The sequence below is a fragment of the Pezoporus wallicus genome, unplaced genomic scaffold, assembly GCF_028554395.1.
Source record: "Pezoporus wallicus isolate ANWC-B61680 ecotype Strahan unplaced genomic scaffold, APGP_CSIRO_Pwel_v1 contig_3181, whole genome shotgun sequence".
NCBI lineage: Eukaryota > Metazoa > Chordata > Aves > Psittaciformes > Psittacidae > Pezoporus > Pezoporus wallicus.
The window spans coordinates 6,177,553-6,191,739 of record NW_026641700.1 but is presented as its reverse complement, the minus strand read 5'-3'; the positions used below and the strand labels follow the sequence as shown (position 1 = coordinate 6,191,739).

At 43.7% G+C, this 14,187-nt stretch overlaps 1 protein-coding gene across 1 annotated transcript in view; it reads right to left on the bottom strand.

Annotated features, from left to right (window-relative positions):
- The window catches only part of RFTN1 (raftlin, lipid raft linker 1), a 98,583-nt gene extending 86,758 nt beyond the window's left edge, over positions 1 to 11,825 (bottom strand). The window contains exons 1-2 of the mRNA XM_057424834.1: positions 11,684 to 11,825; positions 953 to 1,108 (exon numbers count right to left, since the gene is read on the bottom strand). Coding sequence (XP_057280817.1) covers positions 953 to 1,097 — 145 coding nt within the window. The 5' untranslated portion in view covers positions 1,098 to 1,108; positions 11,684 to 11,825. The remainder of the gene's footprint in view (positions 1 to 952; positions 1,109 to 11,683) is intronic.
- Positions 11,826 to 14,187: the final 2,362 nt, after the last annotated feature.

Here is a 14,187-nt window from a genome sequence, read left to right as displayed (position 1 = left end):
TCACAGAGTGAGAGACGTACCGCTTTGGCTTTTCCTTTGACCTGACTTGCAAAATCAAGAGAGCTAGCAGAACACTGCAGGGCAAAGCATAGAGGCTCTACCTGGCATCCTGCCAACGAGCTGTAACAGATTTTGGTGCTGTGTTGTTTTATATATATAGCAGGAAGCAGGTCCCAGCCTTCTGCTCAAGCTTCAAATTTCCAAACGGTGTGAGGAGTAATTGCTTGTAGAACAGGCTAATTTTGAAGTGAAAGAGGGCACAGGAGATGGTGTGAACAATACTGGCAGAGATACTTGATGTCAATCAGGAAGGAAAGAAATGAAGTATCTGTGGATTGTCATGTGGATTAAAGCAAGACTGCCTCAGACAGGAGAAAAATATAAAGGTAAAATTTGCATGAAACTGGACCTTCGGCCTTTTGGTGTTTTACACCTTCAGTGTCTTCCACTATCCCATTTCTACACACATGGGTCCATCTGTATTTGTAACCACATAAGAGTTATTTAAGGTAAGTTAGCAAAACTGAAAACACTAACTTCAACGTCCCAAAATACTCCCGAGGGAGCAGATGGGGAGGAATAAAAAAGAGCAGTAAAGTACATAACCTGGCAGACCTGAATTGCTTTACCATATGAAACTTGGATAAAATGCAAATTAAGGAAACAAACATCCAAATTAGAGTAACAAAATTTTTAAAAAGGGGGGCGGGGGGGAGGAAAGAGTTTAAAAGAACCTAAAATCTGACAATCTATAAATAGCCCTATGGTTAAAAATGTACAGAAAATTCTCAATCACATCTCTGCCCATCAGCATTATGACTGAAGAGAAGACATTTACTTAAAGAAACCAAAGACATTTTAAAAACTTAACTACTATTCATAAGCATTATGGAGTTATTAATGTGCTCATTTGATTAGGAAAAAAAGGTAAAGAAAAATATTGTGAACTTACTATCATTTAGTGTCGTGAAGTCCAGGAATCGATATTCATAGCAAACATCTATCTTGGTTTCTACCTGGGGCCTCTTCAAAGTTGAATAGATATTACCAGGTCGTTTTTCATCATGCTTCTCTAGTTTGTTCAATCCACAACCCATTTCAGCAGCTCCTGAGGCAGAGAAAGAGAAAAGGAAAAATGCATAAACATCATTCATTTAGGCTTTTTCTTTCCAGTTCCATGCACCACACTAGCACATTATGGGGACATTTAGGTTTTAAATACAAACTAAAAAACTAAATTACAAACTATATGAAAGAGTAGAATTAAATAAATGCTCAGACAGTAACTGAAGTACAAACTACTCATATCAACCCTCAGGCATGCTATTATTTCATTGGAAAATTGACAGTTTAATGCATGTATTTTGCATCTTCCACATGTATTCAATAGTAAACTCTGGAAGACACATACACCATTATAAAAAGTGGCTGAAAATGCAAAATAACTTGCTAATATAAGGGTTGATAAATTAATAACAATTTCTATGTATGCAGTTACTATGAGAGCAGACAGTATTAACAGAAACCTCTGTAACATTCAAATGAGTATCTACATCTGTAATTCAGTGGAAAAGGCAGGTTTGCAGAGAACTACCAGCATTAAGAAAACTACCTCACTTCCTTCCACCTCATTTTCTCAGGTAAACCACAGGAAATAATGGCACTTTATAGAAGCCATCTTCACTCCAGAAAAGGCAAATGGCCACAGAACTGGACTAGATAAATCTAGTTCTCTTTAATAAGCTGCCAGTCCACAAAATTTTAAAGGATTACTCCTGACAACCATTTCTGCTACACAGTAAATGTTTCTCAGCATCCTGCACATCATGGCTCAACAAAGTATGAAAGAATGGAGTAATTGCTTGATGAAAATACTCAGATCATCCAAATCCATCCCTGGCAGTGTCCATGACCAGGTTGGATGGGGCTTTGAGCAACCCGGACTATAGGAAGGTATCCCTGGTCATGTCAGGGAAGTTGGAACTGGATGATCACAAGGTCCTTTCCAGACCAAACCATTCTATGATTCTATGAAATCCTCTCACTCCTTTTCAACAATGCTGCTTGGACTGAGGCAAATTATTCAACCAGCATTGAGTTGAAGAGATGAAAACATGCCATCATGGAAAGATGAAGACACACCAGCCAGGCACCTGAGGTTTTTCATTATCACCCACCCAACACCCTGCCTCCTCCACCGTGGAGAAACTCATGCTTTGGGAATGGGAATGGAAGTGCACTCAGTGATGAAAAGGAGCTCCCACAGTCCAACCTGGACACTTTGAGGCATGGGATCCATTCAGCATCACCAAGATCAGCATTTCAGCCTCCCTGCAAGCTCTAACTGATAGCACCAAGCACTGAAAAACTTCAGTCACAGAACAGGGCTGCCTTTACCTCAAGAGCTATTAAACCTAAAGCGGAGAATGAAAAAACAGTTCAGGTTCCCTTCCTCCAAAGACGTTCTTGTAAATTTATGCCCTGTAAGCTCCATCCCCCCCAAATAGTTAGTAAGTGAGTCAAATTTCCAGCCCCAATGTACTTGATATCTATTCACAGAAATTTATTTAATATATATTGTGTTTTAACTTCTGTCATTTTTATCTCTCCCTCATATTTCCTTCTGAAATAATTTTTATGAATACTTACCGAATTCCTTCTCATATTTTGCTAGGATAAATGTCCTCTGTTCCTTTCCTGTCACTTACAAGACAGAAGCTCTGCTCCCTTCACCACCCCACTCACTCTCATTTGCATCACTCCTGTTTTAATTTCTCTACATGAACACAGGTGACCATATGCTCAAAATGAAATCTTAACAAGGGCTATTAAAATAACATTGATGCTTCAATGTCGCTACTGCAAATAGCATGCCTACTGCACCTAAAACCATCATTCATGGCTGGATCACATTCAAGGTTTACCATCAGCTTCTCAGAAGACAAACCCATTTCCTTTTGGTTTTTATCCAACACAGGTAATTGACAAGTTTGCAACTCATCCCCCATAACTCTTCCCTATCCTTCTGCATTTCTGCTACTCAGTAATAATCTCACCCCTGGAAGAGATGGGAAGTCCTTCTAGGCTCAGCAATGCCACCCACCTTCACACTGTCTGCAGAGTCTGTAAGGGCACACCTACAGCTTACTGCAAAGTCACTAATAAATACATCAGATAGGACTGACCAACACATCAAACCTTACAAAAACATGACAGTAAATATCTGATTGCACAGTAACTGGAAGCATTAAAAAAAAAAAACAAAACCAAAATTCAGTGTGTTACTGAACTGTGAATCCAGCAAATATTGAAAATCAGCTGCCCTGCTTATTTTGAGAGAAAAGACTACTTTAACAATTTCTATAAACAAAAGCTAAAGTTTGGGATTATTTTTTTTCTCTTTTGGTATTTACAGTTATAAATCCTCAGATCATTTTCTGTTCCCAAAATGACACTTTCTGCCTTTTTTTTAATGACAACTACTACATTAAGCAAAGGATTATTCTCTCTTATATGCAGCAGCTTCCTTCTTTTGCATGTGCAATATGATTAGCTTAAGTCTAAAATGTTATTCATTTTAATATATAGATCTCTACTGTATAATAACATGCCTAACAAGATACTATGTGCACTTCCATGGACTGTAATGGAACGCATCTAGCAGCATGCCTGTGCTTTATTTAATACATTGTAGAGTGAGGAATTAAGATAGCAGTAAGTTCTAGAAAGTGTATCAAATTTCCTGTTTCAGCGCTGACCCAGTAATTCTTACACTTTAGAAGTACACAGTACAGCATTTCATAAGGAAAAGAATCCCGTTTCAGAGGTCATCAAGCCACAGTGCCTGCAACCCTTAGTTACACAGAGTCTCAAATCCACAAGACTCTTTAGACAGCGATGGCTGCAGAAGGAGGCCTCAGGGACACGATATTTCACATCACAGAGTTTTGCATTCTTTCTTAAATTGGGGTTAAAGTGCCAGAAAACAGAAGCCTGCTCCTTCAGCCGCAGCCACAAATGCTCTCCTGTGCTTGTCTAGCAAACATTTCCTTGCCCCTTCTGAGAAAAACAATCCATCTTTCCTGCCCATGCGAGTAACAATCTCCGCAAAGAGTGCCAACCACAAGTCACTCAGCATGGACATACCTGCCCACCTGGGGCTGGACTGAAACATACTTCTTTTGTGTATGCGAGTGCTTACCACAAGACTGATTTTCGCCTTCCTGCTGCTCGACTAAAACTTCAATTATTATCTTTGAAGAGAAACTCTTTCCCCCATTCTGTTAAGTACAGACAATTATGCTACTAAAGTACATATACAGCAAAGAATGTTTTCACTTGAATAAAAATGAGAGATCAGTAGAAAAAAATAAGTTTCACAGCATTACAAACTCTTCCACAGTAATTAGGATGCAAGTGCTACAGCAATAAAAGGTGAATTTTAAGAAATAATGTTCCTACTTTAATGCAGGAGTCTAAGTACTAAAAAAACAATGAGAACTATGAATATGAGATATATGAATGCTTGAAGTTGTCTTACAGATACTGATGATGAGGCTGTTCAGCCTGGAGAAGAGAAGGCTGCCTGGAGCAGCCTTCCAGTATCTGAAGGGGGGCTATAGGGATGCTGGGGATGGACTATTCATTAGGGACTACAGTGATAGGACAAGGGGCAATGAGTTAAAACTTAAACAGAAGTTTAGATTGGATATAAAGAGGAAATTCTTTATTGTAAGGGCGAGGCACTGGAATGGGTTGCCCAGGGAAGCTGTGAATGCTCCATCCCTGCCAGTGTTCAAGACCAGGTTGGACAGAGCCTTGGGTGATATGGTTCAGTGGGAGGTGTCGCTGCCCATGGCAGGGGGGGTGGAACTAGATGATCTTAAGGTCCTTTCCAATCCTAGCTATTCTATGATTCTACGATGTGTATATGACAGGTAATCACAGAATCACCAAATTCTCAATAACCCACAAACTTCCTACTGGGACAGCTTGCTTTATAACCTTCCAGAGACCTTTAACATCAGTTATTACCCTCTTCCTTCCTTTCCTTTGCAGCAAAGTTAGTGCTGCTCAGTCTTTCCATCCTCGTCTGAAAGTATCTCCTTGCTTTTCAGTTACAAATCTAGTTGTCAACAGGACATTTTTCACCTTCTTAGTTTTCTACAATGAAGTTATCCGAGTGTTGTAAGAAATATTCATCACTGATGCATTTAAAGTCATCTAAACCCACTTCAATCCCCTTTTTCAGCAGGTATATTGTTTTGCTATAAGGGATGCTTAAGGTATACTACATACACATCTGGGTTTTTACACCTGCATGTTAATTCTACATTTTTTTACTCGGTGTTGGAACAAAATATTATCACTAACAGTCAGGGTTTCGTAAATTAAAAAAACAATTCTTCAAAAACACTGCCAAATTCTCAAATATTTTTTGCTCTGCAGTAGGTTCATTTCATTAATGTAAAAATTAATTATCAACTCACTAGTTCCACATTTCCAAGAAATACCTTGAGTGAAGAAGTAACATCTAATTAGGTGTATTAACCACTAAAATTAAGATTTAGCTATGGGATCTTCCAATTACACATGCCGGAAAACTAATTCTGTCCACAAACACACTTGAGACTGTGAGTTAATCTTACGCATGCTGCATGATCTTGATAATATCCAAAACCGTCCTTGTGTTCAGCCACGTGCTGATAAAACTAGAACTGAAACCCAGATCTAACAACAAACTGGGTGTTTTTTTTAGTCTATATCTCATTTTAATTTTGCAAAATATCAAAAATGGAAGCTACGATGAGTTGAAGAACAGCAAAGCCTATTGTGTATTAATCCCTAAGTTCGTCTTGTAAATGAAAGCAAAGGCTCCCACTGGTTAGGAAATGAGCGTCTTGCTTCTGAAAACTGAGTTCAAAACTTTAACCCAGGATTTGTACATCCCAAGCAAATGTCCAACCTGCAACCTGTTACTGCCACCTCCTTATCCCTGTTACTGTCCTTTGTCGTGTATTTTAGGCACAGAGGAGCTCTAGGGAGTGTCTGAAGGAAGAGGACAGAAACCCACACCAGCATGGCAAATGACCTGTCCCTGAACGCTCCTTCTCAATGCAAGTTTTACTGAAAATGGTACCATCCTCTGCCATGAAAAATAAAAAAATACAACAAATTGTACTCAGCAAGAGGTAAAAAAAAAACAAAAACAAACAGTACTTCCTATTTGAAGCACCTCCGTAGCCCAGGAAAATAAGTGTATCTTGGATAGAATACAGGAATTTTTATAGCTTTTTTAGAGACTTGCCAAGTTTTCAACTCATGATCTCTGAGCCTAAGCTTTGTTAAAATACCCTCTGCAGCCTGGGTTTGCCTTCTCAATTTACTAGCTTGTGTGCAAAACAGGTGAAATACAACAAGTTCAGAATCAGCAAAGAACAACAAGCACAGAATAATACCATGGCTATCAACTTATTTTCTTGTTAATAGTGGTTCAGTCCCCAGGATTCTTTTTCAGCAGGAAAAGAGCACAATGAAGAGAAGAAAACAAATCCTTTGCCTTCTACCTGCTTTTCTGTTTGGGGTTTTGGGGGGAAGAAATGGAGCCAATTTTTCCACGACAATTTATCCCCAAGAAGTAATGCTGAAAATTACACTGACACATAACAGAACCACATGGCTAATGGAACTTGAATCGATTACCAAACTAAGTAATTTAAGGAATATTTATCAACTAAGCATTTGTTGGCTAAACAGTTTATTTTAGCTACATCAATATTATGGGAAGCATTATGCCAATGGCTATTTACTGGGATGATTTGAAAAGAATTCCTAAACAGTTCTTTTAAATACTTATAATTTTTGAATTAACTGCTAAGTACATAGCATAAGACTGAATATTCTAATACAGGTGTAAGCACAATACACTAACACCTGAAACAGAAACAAGGTAATTCTAATATTTACAATGGCATCCAAAGACAACGCGCTGTACAGGCAAATTATGCTACTGTCAGCTCGGTTTTAAGTTCAATCAATGAGAACAACCTTGCTTGCATTAACACATTTGTTTATTGTCCAGAACTAGTCATTTCATTTTGTAAGCTTTATCATGAATTAATTTGTTTTTTAAAATATCGTAAGTTACTGCTAAAGTTCCTTTCACAAAATTATGGAATACAATGCTCTGACTGAGGAGTGTGGCAGCTGGGAAACAAGATAACTGCAAGGTATTAACAGGTTTTCTCTCTTGATTTTAGTTAAGTCCTTTCATCCTGGTTCTTCCTCCCGTGGGTAATGCTTAGCTACCTCACAGGGATGCTAGAAGGCTTTTACAAATAATGACAGGACTTCACACTTGTTGTGCAGTAATAAGACACACTTATTTCCTTAAACCCTCACTCCTGCAATCTTGACCTTTCCATTTTCAAAATAAAAAGCAGTTCATGCTCAGCTCAGTTCACTTGCTGGCATGTGGTCACTTAAGCCTTGTATCCTTCCCTGTCTACAAAACACCAGTGTTTAGTTCCCCATTCAGCTTTAAACAAACCCTGAGAGAGCTTGCAAATTATGGTCACATCCCTTTCCTTGCCTAGTTAAAGCAATGAATCAGAGGAGGAATAACAAGGAAAAAACAACAACAACAAAAACCACAAAGCAACAAACCATCAGGCAGAGAAGCATAAACAAGCAGAGCATTCAAAACACCAGACCTGACAAACTGGGTGTGCAAAGAAATGTGAATACTATGCTAGGATGACAGCACAACCCTCTATAGAGTTCCAGAATAAAGCCATTCTCCTGACACATCCCCTTTTTTCCCCACCCTGGCTTACCACTGCACAGGCTTTCTGCGAGATTACACCACCAGGAGGGAAATTCCTTATCAAGAGATACCTACCTGGTCTCTTTTCAGATGTATTACCATACAGGTAACTATGTAAGCTTATATTAAATAAACACCACACTAATTTTTCTTTGTGGGGAGGGATCAGTGGTTTAATATCTAATGTTTAACAAATGATCTGAAAAATTCTGAAAGACTTATTGTGCGATACAAAGAACAATCACCATAAATCAGTCCTACCTCTTGCTGGATGTCACAGCTGAACAGCTTTTTTTCACCATATACTGACCAGCACTATCAGAATTTTAGACTTGCAGCTGATAACTAAATCTCATTTTACAGAAAGGTTGGTGAAAGAATAATCCCAGATTTATTCTGTGTGATTGATTTGGTTTAGATTAAATGGCAGGGCAACACAAGTAAATCTGCAATTAAGGTTTTCAATTTCAAAAGGCAAATCTCAAGAACTACGGGAACTCATTAGTGAGATGAACAGGAATGAAAAGTCAGAGGATGTGAGCACAGGGGAGGTCTGGAACATGTTTAAACTACAATATGAGTACCTGCAGAATTTGGAACCCAAGGAAGTGACAAGAGAATTCATAAGAAGGTTTCCAGACACAGCAAGATGAATTACCTAATAAAGAAGGAAAGGTAGAATAAGCAGAGAGATTTCAAGGGACAGGAAAAAAGGCTCAGCAGAGGAAACTACTGTCTCAGATCAAGAAACACCAACATAAAGTGAAATGTGCCAGAAGTCAAGCCCGGTTAGAGAGGCCAAAGATACCAAAACTAAGCAGAAGCAGAACACAAATCAGGAGGACTAATTTGGACTCCTACCAAGCACTCTGGAAGACCTGTCATGATGAACTGCAGATATGATTGCTACAATTAAAGACAAACTATTGCACCGGGTTTGGTACCATCTCCCTGGGAGACAAGAAAATGTGCTGCCTACACAAAACAACGAGGAAAGCATAATATGGCAAATTAAGACAATTGTTAGTCTCGCCTCAAGAGTTTGCTAAGCTTTAGGAAGACAACAAAGTAATATATGGATAAATACAATATGGGTTCAGTGGAATTAGAACAGGCTACCCTGATAGGTCTCATATATACAAGTCACAAGAAAGCACAGCCCTAGCATGCAGCATGTCAAATAACACGCCACCGTGATAACATGATTTCAACAAAACATTATGAGGTGCTATGGTTTTTATTGCAGTGTTCACAACATCAGTCCTGGGCTCAACTCTACTGCTCTGAATAACACACACTTAACTTTCCTCTGCACTGTCCTGTGCCTGCAGGTAGGTGGGCCACCTCTGCAGGCTCCCGGTCTACCACCAGTGGCTGCCACCAGCTGCACTCAATCCTCCCTAGGGAAACAAGGCTGGTCTGAGCATGTGTGCGTGTGGGTGAGTGTGGGAGGAAGAAAAGCAAACAGCATCAGAGAGCACTGGTGGAGGAGTAAGGCCAGTGTGCTGGTGTTCAGGAGCACCCTGAGGAACAGTAGGCCAGTGCGAGAACCTTGCTTCTTACCCCACACACCCACACCACCCTGTAATGCTCATCCAAAAGATACAATACCTTATGATACCATGATGCTGTCTTTCAGTACAGCTAAAGATTCAGACTGTACCACATATTTCATAGAATCATAGAATCATTGTGTTGGAAGGGACCTCGACAATCATCTAGTTCCAATCCCTTGCCACCAGCAGGTACACCTTGCACTAGACAAAGTAGGGTATTTCTGGTCAAGGTAGACAAAGCACAGGTGAAATTTCTTGTGAAATACCACAGCTGTAAATGTTCAAGCAAGATGCCCCCAAATGAAGACACAAGACTTCTGAGATGCTAAGATGCAGAGAGCTGCTCTCAAGAACTTAAGGGAAAACTGTAACAGCCAACATTTACTGTCTAGCAAATTAACGACTGACTGGACCTGACAGAAGAGTGCATAGGAATGTGAGATATTAATCCAGCCTTCCTTTAAAGTTAATCCCATACCACTCTAAACCCACAGAAAAGAGACACGGAAAACAGATGCATGATGCAATGTATGCACAGTACTTTCAAGGACAGCGAGTAAAACCATGGTAAAACACAAAGCTAGACAGGCTTCACAGCCCTATGCTTACTATCTGTTGCTAGTTTGCTATGGAGTAAAACCCTGGCCAGCCAATTTGGGGTAAAAGGTAAAGTTGACCACTGGAGCCAGGTGTGAAGCTGTGGGATCTCACATGAAGCTGGGAAATGGAGTAATAGTTGTGTGATTTATTTTTTATTTACTTTAAATACAGACTGAGTTTGATTTTTGTCCTTCCAAAGGCTATGCCTCCAGCTTTTCAGCTTTTCCACCACATATTATAAGGTCACTACATTATACCTGGTATGGTATCTGTGTTTCCCAGCACCACAGCTCAGAACTCCCCTAGGTATTTAATCACAGTTGTATATACTCATTTCGTGCCACATTCTCACTCTCAGACAAGGGGAATGCCAGCATTCAAGCAGTGGAAAGCCCCTTGTCTAATGTAACTAACTGGAGGTTAAGTTAGATTCCTAAAATAACCCTTCATTCTGAGCCTTTTTTTTTCCTTAGAAAAAAACAGACATTAAATACACAAATGTGACCACTAGTATTGTGAAAAAGAGGGTTACTGCCAGTAGCTTGTTATTCAATACCAAGAGCAGAAATGGACTGGATTCATTAAAAATAAAACATAAAAGCAGATGTACAGAAAGATTTCCCCTTATAAACTAGAGATCAGCCATATCTTGACGTTTACTTATTCTGATAAATAATGATTAAAACCAAACATATTTATTTTTTTTTACAGCATAAAACCAGAAGCAGGATATATATAATCAGCTTCCAAACTTTGGCTGAAAACACTAAAGAGCATTTTGCCCTGTATTGTTATTATTACACGCAAGAACTGCTCTAGCACACCCGCCACCACTGCACCAAGACCACAGGACGGCTCCAGCACTGCTCCTGTCCTGCCACACAGCAGCCTCTGCCTCAGCTTGTTCCGCTGGTCCGAGCTGGAGCCAAGCACGCTCCCTCAGAATGGAGAACAAATGTCTCCCATTAATTATCTGACCGAGTTGGAAGCACCGCTGAAGCGCTCTGAAAGTCCATCCAACTAAATTCCCCTTTCCAGAAATACACAGGCTATGAAAAGTTGCCGCTCTGACAAGAATCCAGATAAACCAGAGAGGAGGCAGATGGGTTTCATGCCCAGATACGCAGCTGCTGACCCACGGTCATGCCGCCTCTCCTCACGTTGGAACAAAAACGTGCTGGAGCAGTATCGCGGACTTATAAAGGCGATATCCAGCGCAGCCTTTGAAAATAGCAGCTGTAGAACCACAGACCCCCGCTAGCCACACGATGGCACGTCGCGGTACCGTCGCTTCCAGGTGCCCGCCGTGTGAGGAGCGGAGCGCGGCTGGGCAGGAGTACCCACCCGGCTCCTCCCGGAGCTCTGCCCCCGGCCCGGCTCTGCCTCACCGCGGCGGGAGACAGACCGGAACGACCGCGCTGGCTGGAAGCGGGTCTCGGCCCCGCCGCCTCCAGCCCCCCGGACCCTCCCGGGGGTCTCCTCACCGTCTGACAGGACCGCGCCTCCGGCCGCGGGCCCGGGCCTAACGGCCCCCTAGAGAACGGCAGGACGGGACCGGCCGGTCCCCTCCAACTTCAGGAGCCCGCGAATCAGGACGAGCCCGAGCCCCAGAGCGGCTTTCCCCGCTCTGCCGCGCCGACCCTCCCCAGGGCACCCCCAGACCCCCTCCTGCCCCTCGCCAAGTTTGCCCGGCGGGCTGTACCTCAGACAGGCGGCGGGCGAAGCTCAGCCCGGCGGTGCTGAAGGATGCCCGGCGGGCGGAGACGGCCGGCCCCGCTGACAGCGCTTCCTCCGCCTCCTCCGGCTGCCGCTCGTGCCCGCCCGCCCGCCCCGCTCCGGGGCCGGTCTTCGCCCCCACCGCCCGGCTCCGCGACAGGGAGGTGCCGGGACAGCGCCGCCCGGCCCCGCTGCCCGGCACAAAGTTTGCGCGGCGCAGACAGGGGCGGTGGCACGGCGGGGCAGCCCCGCGCCGAACACAGCCGAGGCCGGCCGGGCGCCGCGGCCACTTCCTCTTCCTCCGAGCTGTGGGGTCGAGCCCCGCGCCCAGCTAGAGCCGCAGCGAGGCAGGACACGGGCGGCGGCGGCACTTCCCGCCCGCTCCTCCAACCCTGCCCGGAGGGGGATAGCTCCGCCCGCCGGCTAGGGCTGGAAGGGTCTCTGCCTCGGCCCTCACCCCAGCCCCAGCGCTCCCCCCTGCTGCAGCTCTGCGCGCTTCCCCTGCGCCTCAGGCCGGGGAGGTCTCTGCCTCGGTGCTCACCGCAGTGGAACCGGCCTCCTTATACCCAAAGGCTGAACGTCTTCTGTTCTCTCATCCTCCCTCACATGGTGGCGAGCCCTCCCCGCTTCCAGGTCAGACAAGTTCAGCTCCCTCAGCCTGCCCTTGCAGGACACGCGCTCCAGCCCTGGCCTGGGTGGCCCTCCACTGAGCTTGTCTTGGCACAGGATTGTGAGGGGTGGATGACACACCTGGGCACACTGGCGAGAAGTGCCCGAATGAGTGCCAAATAGACTAGGATAATCACTCCTTCCAAGCTGGGGGCATTCTGTGGTTATGTTTGTTGCTACTAACATGCCCACAGCCTTTGCAACAGAGCTGCTAACCAGACAGGCAGTCCCCAAGCTGGAGCTGTACAAGGTGCTGTCCCATCCCAGATGCAGAACGTCTGTTCATGTTAAAGTAAAAACAAAACATGCTGGTCTGTTCTTGAGCCTGCCCAGGCCTGAAGCATGTCAATGGCACCCCCACTATGTGGTTGCGTGCGAGCATGGCAGCAGTAGGTCCTATCATCTCCTCCAGGTCCTTGAGAAAGATGTTAACATGCAACAGGCCTCCACTTGCTGCTGCTCTTCAGGCAAAGTGGAGCCCATTACAGTGCAGTTGAGTTTCTCACCCACCTAGCTGTCCGCCCACCCAGACTACAGAATCCCAAGTACATACAAAACCAGCACAGGAGCCAGTGCCTATCACCTTACTAAAGTTGCCATGGCATCCACTACCATCCCCATGCCTACAAATGCAGCCATTTTATCATATAAGGCAGACAGCTGGCGAGGTATGATGGCACCCTTTCTAGACACAGGAAATACACAAAAGCATGTCTGTTCCAAAGGGACTCGGTCATTTTCCACGGGACTAATTTCCTCATGGTTCCCCAAACAGTCCTTTTGGCCTTTTCTGAAGATGGGTGCAACATTCGCCTTGCTTTAGCTGCTATGGACCCTTCTCACCGCACTCTAAAGAGAGAACAGCTGCTCTCAAGGCACCAGCCAGCTCTTTCCAGCACCCTCACACTCAGCCCAGCTGGTCTCAGATTTGTACAGGTCTGTCCTGATCCTCATTCCATTGCTGGTAGGCCTTCGCTTGCTCGAGCCTTGCCTCCAAGTACACAGGTCAGGAAGACTGAGGCAAAGGCAGCTCTGAGCACATCAGTTTTACCTGTGCTCACATTCAACAACAGGCCTAGATGTTCTTTGTTCTGCCTCTTACTGTTAACATGGTTTATTTGAGAGCAGTGTGAGATTCCTCAAGCCCTAGTGTGCACCAACACCATCCTTACACGCTTTGGCAACATTTCTAGTAACTCCTTCACCATTCTTGCTTCCACAATAGCTTTGCAAGGAGGTTCAGTCAAATATTGCCCATTTAGCCCAGCTGGTGTCCCAGTTCATCAACTGGTTCTCCTATGTGGATTTGCCACTCTTGCACAGGAAAAATGCTGCTCTTTAAAAACTGCCTATGCTCCCTTTTACCCTTCAAGCACTGCCTCCCATGACATTCTAATTACTAGCTCCACAAATAAGCCAAAGTTTGCTATAGGAAGTACAATGACTTGCCTTCCCCACTCCTTTTAGGATCTTGAGCTCTATTGTATCATCGTGACTACAGCCAGAGTTGTTATCACAATCCTAAACAATTCTCCCTTGTTAATGGACATCCATTTCTGCAATACCCCTGGCTGGCCCAGTCAGTGTATCTACCAAGTAAAGGTTCCTTTAACCTGCTAGATATTGCTTGCATCCCACCATGTTACCCTTTCAAGCTGCCAGGGAGAATCAACTCCTCTCCAAGGATCAGGATCTATGCCCCATAGGTATTGCTGAGTTGCTAATTTAATCAACCTGCTGGTCAGGTTCATGGGCAGCTGGTCTGTAATCACCAGGCTGTCACCCTCAGTAGCCTCTCCTTTGATCCTTAGCCTTCTCAAC